The sequence below is a fragment of the Hydra vulgaris genome, chromosome 14 (assembly GCF_038396675.1).
Source record: "Hydra vulgaris chromosome 14, alternate assembly HydraT2T_AEP".
Taxonomy (NCBI): Eukaryota; Metazoa; Cnidaria; class Hydrozoa; order Anthoathecata; family Hydridae; genus Hydra; species Hydra vulgaris.
Genome location: NC_088933.1, coordinates 8,682,887 through 8,701,154, shown reverse-complemented (window position 1 = coordinate 8,701,154; position 18,268 = coordinate 8,682,887). Strand labels below are relative to the sequence as shown.

Here is an 18,268-nt window from a genome sequence, read left to right as displayed (position 1 = left end):
AATTAAAATATTTGTAAATTTATAATTACTCACATTTTAATAAAACTTTTGTTATCCACTATTTTATTGCATTTTTTTGTTATTTACTCCTTTAATACATTACTTTTATTATCCGCTACTTTAATGCATTACTTTTATTATCCATTCCTTTAATGCATTACTTTTGTTACCACTCCTTTAATGCATTACTTTTCCTACAAATAATGTTTTAGTTCATGCTGTGGTGCACATTTTTTTTAATACACTCAGTATGTAAAAATAAATTCATTAAACAAAATTTATTCCTCACAATATCCAATATACTATAGGCCGGTTAAATAAAAAAAAGCAATTGCTTTTACTCAGTAGTTGGTCAGCTTTACGTAAATAAAAACTTCACCAATTTATCTCAAACTTTTCACGTAAAGCTGAACAATTACTCAGCATTTTTGGAGTAAGTTGCTTAGCTCTTTACGTGAATAAAAATTTGATTGAATTTGCTAAAGTTTTTATTCACGTAAAGTTCTAAAAACGCTGAGTGAAAGCAATTGCTTTTTTTAATTCACCCTGTCTTATATAACACATATTACTTAATTGTATATGAAATAAAGTTTATTTATTTAGTGTCTTTTGTTATCATGAGATCAACTATTTTTATTGCTAGCAAAAAATTAGGGATGTACCGGAATTCCGTTCAGGTAGGAATTCCGGCCGGAACTTGTCATCTCGATTCCAGTTGGAATTAAAATATTTCGGGCATCTTATACTTTTTAATTATTTAAAATGAGACTTTTTTTTGAAAATAGTCTCATTTTAAATAATTAAAAAGTATAAGATGCCTAATACAGTAAATATTTTGATTTTTTCTTAAATGGAAAAATAGAAAACAAAGAAATAATTTTAAATATAAATATTATGCAGGTTAAAAATTTCAATAAATAAAATTATAAGAAACAAATAAAAACAACATAATAGATTTAAATGAAACAGGAATCAAATTGATGAAATAAGTTATATATATATTTATGATATAGCCACGATGCTGAGATGCAGGCTTTTACTTTCAATCTTGAAAGTAAAAAATTACATAAATATAATTCTTGTTATCCACCCCATGGCCTACTGTTATTATACGGCCTGATTTGTTGCATTTTCCGGAAAAAATTAAGAGGCCAGTTTTTTTACGGCAAATGTTTAATTTATTAAAATGGTCGAGGAGTAACTGAGATTATCATCATGTAATTACATTATGATATACAATATTTTTCGCTAACTGATAACATATGAAATACTGAAATAGGCTTTCAAATAGCTATGTATCAAATTGCTACTAAAACAAACTTACATATTGCAAAGACCACTTACAACTCTTATCAGGAAATAAAAACAAAGGTTTGTAATTTTATATGTATTAAGAATTTGAGAAAAAATCTTTTATTTGCACTAGCTATCAGTTCTTTATCTTTTTTTAAACTCTTTTACCTGATCTTTTCTTACAGAATCTGTAGTTTCTTTTTGTAAATTATTATAAAAAATATCAATGACGATTTGAGATCCATATTTAATTTCCCATTCTTGGTGATACTCGCATGTAAAATCAACACTGCTATAATAAATCTTAAAAATTTGTTCTGCAAAACTTTTAAGTGATAAAGAATAACTGCAATGTTTGATTAGAATAGGAGAAATAATATCTAGAATACTAAAAAGATGACAAATAAAATCACACAAGGATTGACTTGGACATATAAGTCCACCTCTGGATAATATTTTCAGATATTCGTTATTAAGAACATCTTGGTCTGTAGGAACCATTTTTTGACCACAAGATAGACATTTAAATCTTTTTTTCAATTTTTTTAGCAATGTAGCCTGGTATAGTAACAACAACTTCCATGCTACCTTCAGAAAGGTGACACTCTAATATCTCTGATGACAACAATGCAATATCTTGCATAATGTTTTCCAAGTTATTTCTAACATTTTCATTAAATAGATTATATTATATAATAGATATGTTTTTAAAACTCCATTATAAGCTGGATAATAAATAAATAGTTTTCCATCTCCAGTATAGGATTTATGTAACTCTGAAAATGTATTAACATTGGTAGAATGATTATCTGTAACAATAGCTCTTACTTTAAAACCTGATTGGTGCAATGAGGTAATGCACTCATCAATTTCTTTTTTCAACCATAATCTTATTGTGTAAACTTCAGTTGATGATCTCACAATATAAGGAATAGCTTTTTGAAGCCCAACAATCATAAAAACAACAACACCTAAAAAAAGACTACTTTCTGAATCTTCACCAATTTATTTCCCACTTTGATATTGGGCTGCTTTTTGCAGATACATTTCATCCACAAGAAGCACACAATCACTTGATACACAATGTTTTTGTAACAAAACATTGTGTATCAAGTGATTGTGTGCTTCTTGTGGATGACACTTGAACACTTGATACACAATGTTTTTGTAAAAAAAATATGCCTTTATATCACTTTATATCATTTACATCACCTTATATCACTTTGGATTTTTCTAAATAAACTAAAAGATGGTAAAGTTAGTTGTTCTAACAATAACTTATAAGACTGTGCTGAAGTGTGACGTAAAATTAGTGCACAACGTTAAGGGATGCAGAATATGGAGGTCTGCTTCGAGGAGAACAGTATCTAATTTCATTTAACTCTGTCAAAATTGAACTCATATCGTTGGCTTTATTTCCAATATAGACAGGAAAATTTTCTAACATACTACAGTTTGTTAATTTGCAATTATGACCACTACGAAACCATTCAGATAAAGAAATATGATTTTGACTTTATATGACAATGAAACATAAAGATCTTTATTTACAGTTATTGACTCAAAAACAGTTGGTATGCCAGATTTTTCATCAAAACATAGTTTATAATAAACCACACTATCATGAATTTTTTAAAATATAAAGCCTGGCAGAGAATGTTATTCTGTCAAAGAATCAAGATTAATTATTTTATCAACACTTTGAAAATCTTCAAACTCATCTTTTCCTAAATATCTCAAAGTTGGATCTTTTCGGGGCAACTTTGGAACCTTTAGAGTCGACGATCCACTTATTTCATTGGTTTCAATAGTTGGAACTATAAGAAGATTCCATTTCAAGGTGCATCTTTTTCCGTAATTAATAAATTTGTCATCATATGACTCACACAAAAAGCTGAATATTTTGATGGAACTCATTCTTTTCTATTAACAAAGTATATCCATCGTTCTCAATTCTTCAGGAAAATGAAATGTTGACTTTTTAAGACCATTAGAGTAACCAGTTTTACAGTTTGTAACAACACATTTACTAACCATTTTATTACTAAAACAAATCAAAAAAATGTAACAGTTATTTTAAAATATAAAGTTCACTTACATTTATTATTGGAATTATCTCCACTTAAATAAAATCGCATAAAAAAGCAGTTTGACTATATACAGTAATAATAATAGACTGTCTGTGCGTCTTTTTCATTATTCCACTCTCTAATGGAATATAATGAAACAGGCAATCAGTCAGAATACATTCACATATTAATCAGTTCAGAATACATTACATATTAAATGACTTTAAAAGCATAAACCAATGCATGCAAGCAAATATTTATATAGTAATTGTTACAATATTATAATTCAATACTTTATTTAACACCTTTGTATAATATTCACTGGTAAATATATTGTTATCGTTGTTGTTGTTAAAACCTTTCATACATAATTTAAAATTTAAAAATAAGTCGTAAAAAAACTGGCCACTTAATTTTTTACGGAAAATGCAACGAATCAGGCCGTATAATTATAGTAGGCCATGTCCACCCAATAAAATTTTGGTTAAAATTCCGGCCGGAATTTTATTAACAATTCGGGCAAACCCGGTTCCGGCCGGAATTTAAAATTTCCATTCCGGTACTCTCCTACAAATAATGAAGGTATTAACTTAGATAATAAAGAAAAAAAGAATAAAACGAATTCAAGAGGTATTTAAATTAGAAAGTAAACAAAATTTTATTTACTTAACTTTAAAGCAACTAGTTTGTACATAATAGAAAACAATCTTTAATCTCGACTTAAAACTTAAATATAACGCACAAGGTTGTGCAAAACTGCATGCAAATGTACTCCGCATCATACTTAGACGCTACAAACGTTACATACATTTTTAAACAGACTTTAAATCTAACAATACCTCCTTTAAAATTGTTTAATCACATTTACCGGTATCTGGAAGTTGGTTGTACAATTAAACGGTTGTACTAGTGGAATCTTTAAGGATTATTTACAGTATGTAAAAATGTACACATTAACAGTAAGTAAAAATGTACACATTAACAGTAAGTAAAAATGTACACATTAACAAACAAACAAACAAAACAAAAATTTCTTAAAGTTGTTTTGTAATGTAATGTTTATGTATTATGCAACACGGACTAAAATATCGCATTGGGATTACTGCGTTTATATAATTTATAGAAAAATATGCATAAAGAAAAATGTACATAAAATTGTTGTGTATATTTACTAACAATACATACAAAAAATTAGTGTATATATGTATGCGTGTGTACTCATACATATATACACTAATTTTTTTTTTTGTTTGTTATTTATTTCGCCGTTAAAAAATGTTTACATTTCATATACATATATCGAAATAAATGGCTGAAACAAGAAGAAGGCACATTTTGCCCAATCGCCGAGCCCCATATAAAAAAAAGCTCTACATAACTGTTACATATAAATATATATAAAGACAAAAATCAGAATTAAGACTAATATTAAGAGAAAATAACTAATGAATAAATAAAAAAATTCAAATTAACAATAAGTTAAGAAGTTTTATATTGCTTACAATCGCTAAAATTTTTAAAACACATAAACAAATATTTTCGAATAAAAAATAATAATAAAATTTTATAATTAACATCACTAAATGAATTTTTTACATCATCACTTAAATTTCATTGATGTAAATAAATCTGTTTTCATTCGATCAATCTTACTTTAAAAGAAAGATTTAAAGTTGGAAATGGTAAGATCCCTGAACAGTAGCAATCAGTCGTACCTCAGTGGTTAGTGCGCTTGCCTTAGATGCTTTAGATGCGTAGTTCAATGCCATCTCAGTGCAAGTTTTAAAACATCGGTAAGGAAAAAGGCATGAAGTTCCTTTCGAATGCTTTTCCCAGGTGCTCTGTGATAAAACCGTGAACATCTAAAAAAAATTAAAAAAAAAAAGTATTCGCTCTGATTCATTCTTAAATTGTTCTAATGTAGCCTTGTTTTCGTTGACAATAATTGGAAGTTTTTTCCACAGATAAGGTTGGCGTTATTTAACTGAAAAGGAAGTTAATTTTAAATTAAATTTGAGAAGTACGAAGTTGTTATCTAATAACTTTATTGAATATTCATGATTAGTTTTATTTAAATAAGTTTCAAAGATTTTTGAAGACAATCCTAGTTTTGTTTTAAACATAAATGATAAAACTTAGTGTAAATTGAATTTATACACATTTAAAGCACCGAGCACACGTAAAAGTGGTTTGCAAGGAGTATTTCTATAGGCTCCAAACACTATTCTGTACGCATGTTTTTGTTTCTTGTAGATTTTATTTAGTTTTGTATGGCTATTACTAGCCCACAAAACATTACAGTAAGAAAAATAATTGTAAATATAGGCAAAATAAGTAATTTAGGAGAAATGTTTTCTGATTTGTTTACTTTATGGAAAAGTATATATTTTGTTTTATCCACATTCAGTGAAAGTTTGTTACTTACGAACTATTCATTAACTTTACATAACTAATCATTAACTGGTTTAATAAGTGTTTTAGTATCTCTGTGAAATAAAAAACAATTGGAATCATCAGTAAACAAAATACGTCTAAAAGGTTTGTAGCTAAGTATAAGTCGTTTATGTACAATAGAAATAAGAGTGGTCCTCAAATAGAGCCCCCGAAGCACCCCGTTAAGGTAAGAAGTTATGGAATATGGAATTGTGTTATTTTGATCATAGTATACAAATTGCTTACAATGCAGCATGCCGTTCTCAGTTTGATGATTATATAGCTTATAATACATTATTCTCTCTAGCAATTTTGAAAAGAAGGAAGTATAGGTATAATATAGCCCTATAATTTAAAATATTTGACTGATCTCCACATTTAAAAATTGGTGTTATACAGACAACTTTTAGTTTCTCAGAAACAATACCTTATATGAAAGATCAAAAACATGAAATAAAGATGGTTCAATAATATGAAATACTGATTTGACAATACCAACACTAATTTTATCAAAATCTAACTTTTTTTTACTTTTGAGTCTGCTAAATGCAGCTTCCAGCTCACTAAGTCTTAAATTAGTTTCGTCCATAAGTTTATCATAAGTTTTTAAACATGAATTAAAAGTAATGGAATTAGGAGGAATTTTAGCAGCCAATTTGGACCAATATTAACAAAGTAGTTGTTTAAATGTTAAATTAAATGTAACAAAGTAGATGTTTAGTTCTTTAGCTATAATTGATTAATTGTAAACTAATTTTTCAATAAATTAAAAGATTTTTGGCAGAGTTTTCTTCTTTAAACATATTTTTTCCAATTATATCTTTAATTACATTCCGTACTTTTTTTAGTGTTTTCGTTTTTTTTTTTTTTTAATAACTGAGTATAATAAAGATTTTTTGAATACCTTTTTGTTTTTTCGAATTTTTGTAATTTTTATAAGTTATTTCTTTTTTAAAAGATTATTTTCTAATATGCTTTATATATACTTTTTTTTTTCTTTTTTGAAGATTTTGGTAAACCTTTCAACATCCATGGACTTTGAAGTGACTTGATATTTATGATTATTTTTTTTTCTGGAAACGCTATTTCATATCGCTTGCAAAATTGACCAACAAACAAGTTATTAGCATTGTTAACATCACATGATTTCAAAACCAGATTCCAATCAACATAATCTTTTTAAGCAGTTTTAAAAATATTTTTAGGAGTTTTTATTGATTTGCCGCCGAAATATTGTTAGTTAAAATGTTATTGGTAGCTAAGAATAAAGGAAAATGATCTGATAAATCAGTCTGAATTATACTTGTGAAAAGTAGACAAAATTATTAGTTATGATGTTATCAATGTTATGACTTTTTTGCGACTCTCATTTACTTGTTTATTGTTAAAATAAAGTTATTTTCTAGAAGATTTCTTTATAAAGTTATTAAAGCAATATTATTAGAAGCATAGTTGATTAGGTTGATGTTAAAATCCCCGACTAAATAAATATGTTTTGTCGAATTTTTAATTTTGTTTGAAAATGTTTTAAGGTGACTTTTAATTTTGTTCATACTACCAGATTGTGGTCTATAGTTACTCTTAATAATTATGTTTTTATCAGTTTTATTTACTAATTCAATGAATAATGATTCACAATCTGAACCACGTAAATTGCGAATACGCATCGTTACGTTTATTGTGAATACTAACTAACCCCCACTGCATTAAATTCACGTGGTTGGTGAATTAATGTGTAATTAACTAGTTCAAATTCATAGCTTGTTTCAGCAGTAGACATTATTTTAATAAAAATCATGTTTTTGTTGATTTTGAAAAGTTTTGATAAATGAACTTGTGTCCTTTTTGAAATGACAGGTTTAATTTTAAAATTGTGTATAAGTTCATTTAATAATATTTTTAAATTTTCAAAGTTTTTATTAAAACAAAAAAAAAATTCGAATATTGATATCTGAAATTGAAAAAGTATTTCTATTTTGTTGTGAAGATTCAGAAGCTGAGTTATATTTTCTAACATTTTGTGATTAAAATAATTTGAGTTGGTGTCATTATCATTGTTATATTATATAAAAATGAATTATTTTATAAAAAAAAAGAAGATAAAATATACTAAAAATAAGCTAAAGAAGTAATAGTTTTACATTATTTTCTTACGCTGCAAAAACACGTCTGTTCATAAAGTAAGTATGCGTTTATTTTACATACATGCATACATAAATACATACATACATAGCCTTGGCTAGGTTCCCCCACACCCTCGCCACCAAATTGGGTGGAGGTCTAATAGTTTTAGGGGTCTTTTTGCAAACTTAAGGAGTTTCTTTGTTTTAATACCTAGTTGAAAGTTTTTTCCGACCGACTAGCCACGGCATACATACATACATACATACATACATACATACATACATACATACATACATACATACATACATACATACATACATACATACATACATACATACATACATACATACATACATACATACATACATACATACATACATACATACATAAACCTAAACACAAGTATTTCAATTAGAAGTTGTGTGGCATTCAGCAAAAGATGTTGTGACACCTAAAACGTTTAGTTAAAAAGTTTGTACCTCCGTCACAAAAGATACTCATTATACATAAGGAATATTCTTTAATTTCAAAAAGATAGTTGCGAATAATCAGGTAAAACTTGGCATTTTTATGATTGGGATTATTCTTGGTTGTGAAACTGTAGCCCCAATGGGCACAGTACGTTTTTTTAAGCGTTCTTTGGACGTTTTTATTTGGTTTAAACCTAATAAAAACATCCAAAAAACGTTTTAAAAAGTACGGTGCCAACTTGAGCGTTAAAGAATAAACATGTGCTAGTTATGATAATTTACATCTATAACTGCTTAATAGTTAAGTAGAACATGCTGTAATTTAAATTCAAAGCAAAAACAGTATGCATATGTAGTAATGTTGCCATAGTAATGTTTACATATTCAAGTTGAAATGGTTTTTGATCGTAGTAACATTTTACTTTTAATGTTATAAAAATGCTGTACGATTAATACGCTCGTAAATTAAACAGTAATAAGCAAAATATTTTTTTTATTAAAAATTTTTTTATTATACCTTTTTTTTGAACTTTATATTTATTTATTGTTTTGATGAAAACTTCCCGTTATTAAAGAGCTTTTTAACCGTTATTGAAGAGCTTTTAACTATAAAGAAATCGAAAATAATAGAACAAGATAAATATTAATAAGTTAAACTAAAAAAAATTAATAAATTAAACTCACATTTTGCAAGTTTTTTTTGTCTATCGATAACATACTAGAAACTACTAATTATGGCATCTTGTATATGTTTGTATTGATGAATAATTTGATTTATATAAATTTCTGACGATTGGATCTTCTTTTATTAAAACTGTTTATTTTAATATACACTTAGTATGCTGTTTTCTATTTCTGGTGACTAGGGAAAGGAGGTACGGCGAGGGGTAAGGAAAGCGGTGATGTCTTATCTTTTTTGTTTAATGCAGTAAATAGGAAACAAGTTCAATTTTTGAAATCCATTAAAAAAAACCTAGGTTTCAGCAATGTAGATCTGTTATAAACTATTTTTAACTTTGACAAGTCATCAAGTCGTTTCTCAAACGTATTTACAAACCAAACTGGGTGATAGTAATCCATATATTAGTTTATGGATTTTGTTTCATAAATATGGCTAATACCGGCTTAAAAAGTTTCATTTTAATAATAACTAAAACCAGATTAATTTATTCCCGATCAGACTTTAAACAAAACTATGGTAAACAAATCAGACAAATGATATTATTGAAAATAACACCAAAACACAAAAAAGAACATATTTTAACAAAATAGACTAACAAAAACAAGTACACATACTACGTCATCTTGTTTGTCTTTTTTATGCCTTGTGTTTAAATGTAAACCATGGTTGTTTAAATATAATTGTTAAAAAATCGATAAATAATTGTTAAAAAATCGATAAAAATAGATTAACTAGGAATTTAAAATTTAAACTTATTTTAGATAAAATAAAAAATTAAATTATTATTTTAGTTTAAATGTTCCTTATACGACAATGCGCGCTTTTGGCACCTTATATTTTTTACAAATACTTGCATTTCTTGTGCAAACAATAACGAAAAGAATGGGATTTACATCTTAATTTAGGTTTTTTAATTTTGTTTTCGTTTTGTTTTATTGAATCAGTGTTTCCGGGAACAGGCGTTGAACAAATTTTTCTTAAGATAAATCACATTCCAATCTTTATCATTGTAAAAAAAACAAACAAAACAAATTTGAACTAAAGTTTAAAGAACTTAAGCGCTAAAAAATATATTACATTAAAAATAAATAGTTTTATAAATGCATAAATTCTTTTTTTAATTATTAAAAAATACTTTGTTGGTGTGTTTTGCATTCTAACTTCTTGATTATCATGATTATCCTCATTAGATGCATAAATTATAATCAATATAAATAAATTATCATAATTTAAACTGTTGTTTTATAAAAAAATGTTTAATAAACAATTAAGTGTTTTCATCGCTGTTTACAAAAGAGTTGATTTAACGATTAAAAATCTAAAAGTATTATCCAGGTTGTTGTAGAACTACAGTTGCTCATACTAAAAAAACTTCATTCATTAGAATACAGGTGTTTCACTATTTAAAAATGTTATTTAAGGTTGGTAAGACTGCCAAGAAAACCCAATGGTTTTGTCACAGAGTACCGAGAACAACATTTAATAAGGAAGTTTCCAACAGACTTCTTTTAAAACACTGTTTTATGGTCAGAACGATTATTGAATTTCAAACCTATGGATCCAAAGTAGTCTCATTTCATTATACAATCATCTCACATAGTAAGGGTGTTATCGGAAACCACTTTAGGGTAAAAAAGTACAAATTAAAGGAGGTAAGAAGAGATAAAGAAGTCACCAATTAGTGTGCAATCATTGTAGAAAAACATTCTCAATAAAAACAGTTAGAATTAGTTGAAGATTTGGCTTGAAAAAAAAATAAATAAATAAATTAACCCCAATGAAGAGAATGAGTGAATCAGAACCATTTAAAATCTATCTAAAACCCTCAAATAACAAAATATTATATGATAATGAATTAAATTATAAAGAATTTGAAACAGCATAAAAAAAATAAATCCCCAGGATATGATGAAATCTCTAGTAATATAGTAATTTTTAACAAAACTAGCTTAAGCAAACCTTTGTTTCATATACTGAAACTTTCATTAAAGTTCGGTATTTTCCCTGATGCTCTTAAAATAGCTAAAATAATCCCAATTTACAAATGCAACGATCATTTGGACATTACAAACTATAGACCAATATCATTACTTTATGTATTCTCAAAATTGTTTGAACGCGTAACTTATAATAGAATATTCGAGTATTTCACTATAAACAGTTTGTTTTACGCAAAACAATTCGGGTTCCAGAAAAATCACTCAACTGAACATGCAATTATTGAAATAGTCAACCATATAACTAACGATTTTAACAATAACAAATATACTTTAGGAGTATCTATAGATCTATCTAAAGCATTCGATACAGTTGATCATTGTATTCTCTTAGAAAAAAATAAGCATTACGGTATAAATAATACAACATATTTCTGGATAAAAAGTTATTTTCCAGATAGAAAGCAATATGTTCATAATGAACAATCCAGAACATTAAATGTCGTATGCGGAGTTCCGCAGGGATTAATCCTTGGTCTGCTTCTATTCCTTATTTATGTTAATGACTTTTGTTATGCATCATTAAAACCAAGGAGGTATAAAAGCTTAGCTGGAGGGAGAACAAAGCCGAAAATGAATTAAAATCGCGTCACAGTCTTTGTAGTATAATTATTCCAGAAGGAAGTCAAAATGGCGCTTTTGCAAAAAAATGGAAAATTTCAAGATATAATCAATAAGCTTTGAGAGTTGTAATCAAAATGGATTAATAAAAGAAAAGTTTGCTAGATATGTTTTTAACAACTATTCGATCATTCAAGAAGTTAATTAAAACAAAAATCACGATTAAGGCGAAGTAATTTTTACTTGCTTACCTCAATTATAGGTATAAATATCAAAGTTTTTAGACTCTCTACCTAAATCTTTACTAACTATTTGAACCTTATTTTTTGCTTGCGTGTTTAGCTATAGGTTACTTACGTTCTTTAAAACTGTTATTTTGGCCAGGAACTTTTTAAACCCCTCCAGGATCTTACTTTGTGTTGGAGTAGTTTTGTCGCATTTTATTTTGTGTTGGAGTATTTTTGTCGGATTTAAAAGCAAATATAGAAATATAAAACTTCTTTTTGTAAATCCAGCAAAAATACTACTAAATTCTTATTTAGACATTTATTAGTTAAATTCTAATCTAGAAATTTATTATTAGTCGTTCAAAAGCACAACAAAAAAAATAACAATAAACTAACTCTAAATATTGTTTACGAATTTTTTAAACTTCCATCTTTGTTTAGCAATCGTTTATAACGTTTTGAAACAATATCATTATATAATTTTTGTTAAACGTGGAATGTGATTGGTTAACTTTTAATTATGATAATTACGCAGTGTTTAATAGATAATTATTTTACTACTAAGACTGTTCCTTGACGTATTTTAACTTTGACGTATTTTAACTTTGTTCTCACTCCAGTTTATAATAACTCCTTGTTAAAACTAAATTCAATAATGTTTGCAGATGATATAAATCTATTTCTTACCAATAATAATATTAAACATCTCTATTCAGATATGAATATGGAATTACATAAAGTTAATATTTGGTTTAGGGCAAACAAACTGTCACTTAATGTTGAGAAAACAAATTATACTCTATTTCATAAAATAAAAAAACGTTTATCCTGGCTTCCCCAGATAAACTATATTTAATCAAAAATCACCAGAACTATTGGCGTAATGTATCGAGTCCGCCCATTTGTGAATATTTCAAGTTTCAAATTGATATATTTTGGGCTGATTCACTGTTTCATTAACTATGCTAATATACTATGGGCAAGTACGCATAAAACAAAACTTGAAAAAATTTATAAGCTACAAAAACACGCTTGCCGAATCATATACTCTAAATTTAAACGTGAACATGCAAAACCTCTTATGAAAGATATGAAAATGATGGATATATTTAAAATAAATATCTATCAGCATCTAATTTTTATGTATAGATACTACAACAATCTTTTACCTGTAAATTTTAATGATAAGTTCGAAATAAAGCTAAATGATAAGTATAATCTAAGATTAAATAAAAACATTAACTATAAATTACCTCGGAAATGTAACAAACTCTCAGAATATTGTATATCTTATCGAGGACCTAAATTATGGAATGAATGTCAAAAGGATTTTAAGTTTACGGTGAAGTCCTTAAGTTCATTTAAGTTTCAAGCAAAAAAAGAAATTTTTAAAATGTAATGATCTCAATAATTAAAAAATTATTTTTATTTTAACTAATTAATTTTTTGTTTGTTTGGCTATTTTACCGGTAACTTTGCTACTTATCTGCTTCTTAATACGAGCTTTATATTTTACGCGTTTATATACTTCTTATTACGTTCTCTTTAGTATATTTATTATGAGTTTTATATTTATATTATACTCGATATTAATGCTGTATATTTACGCTTTATTAAAACGATTTATTACTCTTCTTATTTATTATATAAATCTACGATTTATTATTCTTTTAAAAGGGACTCTATGAAAAGATTGCGATAACTTAATGTTATCCTTATCTTCTTTGAGTTTCTATCTGCTTTAACCTTATTTTATTGTAATACTAGTGTATACTCTTGTAACAGAATTTATTTTAAATATTTTTAAACGAGCATTGTAAAAATTATTATATTATGTTAAACAGAATAACATAAAAAAAAAGAAAAAAAAAAGAAGAGTGTTTTTATGATAATTGCTTCTTATTTGATAATTGTTTTTATGATGCAACTTCAGAAAAACAATCTTAGCCATAACAAATTAGCAAAATTTTTTGAATAAAAAGAATAAACATATGAGATTGAAATGGAAATTGTTGTTTTTAAATATCTGACTGCTCGATTTAATACAAATCGTATAACCATTTTGTCGAAAATGACACTCAAAAAAAGATTGGGAACGTGTTATCAAGCATCGACGTTCAATGGCATTCAACGTCAATGCTTGAGTAAGACATTTGTAATGGCATTGAACACCATTAAAAAAGTTTTTTATTTTTTTGAAATAGCATAGGGTAGGGTGGGGTAATATGGATTGTTGGGGTAATATGGATATATTCAATAAGTATCCATGGAGTAAGTTATCTATACATAATTCTAAAACTTGAAAACTACCAACAGTTTCTACACATAATTGGCTTTCTTTTTTTGCGTTAACAATGTTTATATTTGATTTACATAAAGAGTTAATATATAAAACACGTTGTTTTGAAAAAAATATAAAAAACATTATGTTTTAAAACTTTTGTCTGCAGACTTCAGTAATATTACTTATGGAAGTTTAATGATGTATATTCATTAGTTGGACCATGATGTAACAATATGTAAAATTTAATTTATAAGTTCTCTAACTCATATTGATAAATAAACAAAAATCTAAAATGGGGTAAAATGGATATACAGGTAAAATAATAGTGGGGTAAAATGGATATATATATAAAATATATAAAATCCTACTCACGTTATAGTATTTTATTACAAAAACACAAGCTACACGACATTTAAATATACATTTATGCTCACTTTTGCTTTTTAATATAGTATTATACATTTTTCAGTGACATAAAATAGTTTTATATAATGCTTCTGAACTATTTACATTAAGATCATAGTTCAAATTTGTTTTCCCTGAATGGCTAGGGTAAAATTTAAACTCCCATTTAAATGTTTTATATTTTATTTTTGTATTCCTCTTTACTTTATAATTAAATTATAGACTTTATATAACTAAAGTTTGTTTTAAAATATTTTAGATAAAATAATAAAACTGAAATAAATTATTATGCCTCGTGAATACCAACGCAAGACTATTGGTACATATGATCACAGCAAACTAATGACTGCCATACAGCTTGTTAAGGAAGGAGAGTCAGTATACAGTGTATCAAAGTCTTCTGGAATTCCTTATGGGACATTATACAGACGATCCCATGATCAAATTCAAAGGAATGACAAAAGAATTGGAAGCGGTTGTGGGTTTGTTTTAAATAATACTGAGGAAAATCTTCTAGTAGAAGCCTTGATGTACTTAGCTGATAAGGGTTTTCCACAAGATAGAGAAGATATCAAACTGATGGTTAAATCCTATATAACATTTATTGGCAAAAAAACTGCATTTAAAGATGACAAGCCAGGGAAAGACTGGTGCATGTCTTTTGAAAAACGATGGAATGTAGTCCTTGGTAAAAGAAAACCTGAACTTTTGACAAAAGCAAGAGCTAATGATCTTTCTCTAAAAACATTGACAGATTTTTTTGAGTTATATGAGAAGACATTAAACAATAATAATTTATTTGATAGACCGCATTGCATATTTAATTTAGATGAAACAGGTTTACGTACAGATCCTACAGCAGGAAAAATCTTTGTTCGTAAAACATCAAAAACAGCCTATTACATTGCTCCATCATGTGGTAAATCAATGTATACTGTACTGTTTTGTGGGTCAGCAAATGGACAGTGTCTACCTCCCTTTGTCGTCTACAAAGCTATCTACCTTTATGATGCATGGTGTCAAAATGGACCAGAAAATGCAATGTATGGTGTAACAAAATCCGGTTGGATCAAGGACTATATTTTTGAAAGTTCAATTGACAGGTTTATTATACATGTAAAGGATTATGAAAAGCCTGTGTTGCTGCTATGTGATGGACACAACAGCCATATGACATATTTTACTGTTAAAAAGGCTCTGGACAATCATATAATTTTACTTTGCTTACCTCCTAACACAAGTCATGCATTACAACCTCTTGATGTTGGTTTTCTTGCTCCATTGAAATCCCATTGGAAGAAAATCCTTAAAGATTGGTTAAGAGAAAGCAGACATAAAAATGTTGACAAGTCTGTATTTCCAACTTTACTAAAAGCTCTTATCAGTAAGATAGATAACAAACTCCTGAAAAGTGGTTTTAATGGTAGTGGTCTTTACTCTGTTGACAAATCAAAACCTATGAAAAAGATAGTGAATATGCAACCAAAGCATGAGGAAGTAGATAAGTTTAATAAAAAAGAAAATGTTGTAAAAAACCTGCAGAGAGCAATCGATTCTGTACCTACACCTAGCCCAAGTCAACCTACACTGACAGCACTTACAAATTCAAAAAAACGCAGAGCACGTGTCCAGGCCAAAAAGGGAGAAATTTTAACAGCACAAGATGTTGTCGCAAGGTTACAAGAAGAAGAAAAGAATAAAGCTGAAAAGAAGACTGTATCAGTAAGTAAAAGAAAACTGCTTGACCAATACAGTTCGACTTTTTAAATACGTGAAAAGCAATAAGTGTGATATCAAATCAAATATAATGATTATCCTTATATCAAATATAACGAGTATCCGTATTACCCCACCAGTGGGGTAATTTGGATATATGAAAGGTGTTGTTAAAAAAGGATTAGTATGTTAGTTATTTAAAATATATTTATGTTTTACTCATTGTGATTTTATTGTATACACCCTGAATGTAAAGAAAAATAACAAAAGTTTTTATGGTGGTTTTTAACTAAAAAAAAAAATTATGTTAGAAAAAAATATATCCAAAATTCTTTCCGTATTACCCCTCCCCACCCTATATAGTTTTCCCACATAAACACTCAATTAAAATGTTAATTTTTTTCAATGATTCAATTAACTCAATGAGAATCCTTCTTTGACAAATTTTAATGATAATTTATATTAACTTATAAACCACAAAAACAACTATTAAAACCCGCGTAAACATGTTAATTATTACTCTTAAACCACGCAAACATATTAAAAATAGTTATTAATTAAAAACCTACTTAAATTACAAACCACTTGACATCTAAGAACATTCTAGCATTTTATGTAATATAATTACACTTCTCCGTGACCCTGAAGGGTCATACAAACATCATCAAAATATTTTGCTCTAAAACACTCCGTTGTAAAGACCATCATTTTTGAAAGCAGCGTAGTACCAATGTACTGTTTCCAGTGTAGGTATTTTCAATCATTCTGGTATTCTTTTCATTGTGTGATAGTTTATTTCCATAATTCCGTTACCTTCAGAGTATCAGTCGGATCTAAACACAATTTAAACACAAAACGTACTACTTAACTATCATGGAAACTTTTCACTTTTTCAGCCTTAAATGTCGCTTCATTATCTGTTATAATTTTATATAACACTCTTCGTTCCCAAACGATAAGACGTTAAATTTAAACTGACAAACACATCCATATGAACTAGACAGTTGTTGCCACAATGCGCATCTTAAAGGTCCGCAATCTACTATCGTATACTATATACTCAGAAATCTTTTAGACCAATAATGTGTGACACCCGTGGCTAACCTTTTCCACTATTCTTTAACAATTCACCCACCATATAGTTTTTAATTCTTTTAACTGACACAGTTTACAACTTTTTATAAAATTTGTACTTCTTTTTTAGTACCATTGGAAATCACTTCACGAACAAAGTTGTACAATGTCAAAGTTGAACAAAGACTCGCTCCAAATTCGACCAATTTTCTCATGTATATGCTAAAAATGGATTTAGGCTATGCAACTTCTAATTCATACATTTTTTTTAGGAGGCCATCCCCAGTCCCCATTCCCAGTCAATCGATTCAAACATCTACTGCAAACTCTGGTTTATGCATCAGCTAAATTATCTTCCGAAAAGACAAGGTTTAATATTGTATTTTTTAATTGGTTGTTGCAACACGCTTATTTTTCTTTAAACCAACATTTCAGAACCAACCAGAGCCATTCTGAGACCAACCATCACAAGGTAGCTCACAACTTTTAATATCCGCAAAATCACATTGAAGAACACATTTCACATTTTCATTATAAATTTTGTTGCAAAATATCAAAGTTTGAAACAGCAAAAGATATTCCTCAGTGTTGACTGGATATATGTCTTGTGTAGATCATGATTGCTGAATTGTTTCCCATTTTTTTCTGTTTTCTTAACTTATCCACGCTAACATCTGCATCTCTTATATACGCCTCGATAAAGTTTCTCTCTTTTCCAAAACAGGTCTGACCTATCTTTGTTTTGTTGAACTGCAATTGTTAAAGAACTTATCCTGCAGATATCCCAATTACATTTTATTAATAATCAAGTAACCATTTCCGGTCAATCAAATTCTTAAAATTATCTTCATATTCTTCTTTAGCATGTTTTGGCATCTCGTAATAAGCAACTTTGTTAAATATTTGACCAGATCTTTCTCCATCTCACCATTT

General features: G+C 27.7%; 1 protein-coding gene and 1 long non-coding RNA gene across 2 annotated transcripts; one reads left to right on the top strand and one right to left on the bottom strand.

The window, feature by feature from the left end:
- Positions 1-4,559: 4,559 nt before the first annotated feature.
- On the bottom strand, positions 4,560-9,429 carry LOC136091225 (uncharacterized). The gene is made up of 3 exons (XR_010643804.1): positions 9,074-9,429; positions 8,907-8,995; positions 4,560-5,224 (listed from the first exon to the last, which is right to left on the bottom strand). It is a non-coding gene; the product is annotated as an uncharacterized LOC136091225 (long non-coding RNA).
- A 5,404-nt stretch (positions 9,430-14,833) lies between these two features.
- On the top strand, positions 14,834-16,312 carry LOC136090890 (uncharacterized). The gene has a single exon (XM_065817867.1). It carries the CDS (start codon positions 14,834-14,836, stop codon positions 16,310-16,312), a length of 1,479 nt encoding a protein of 492 aa, XP_065673939.1.
- Positions 16,313-18,268: the final 1,956 nt, after the last annotated feature.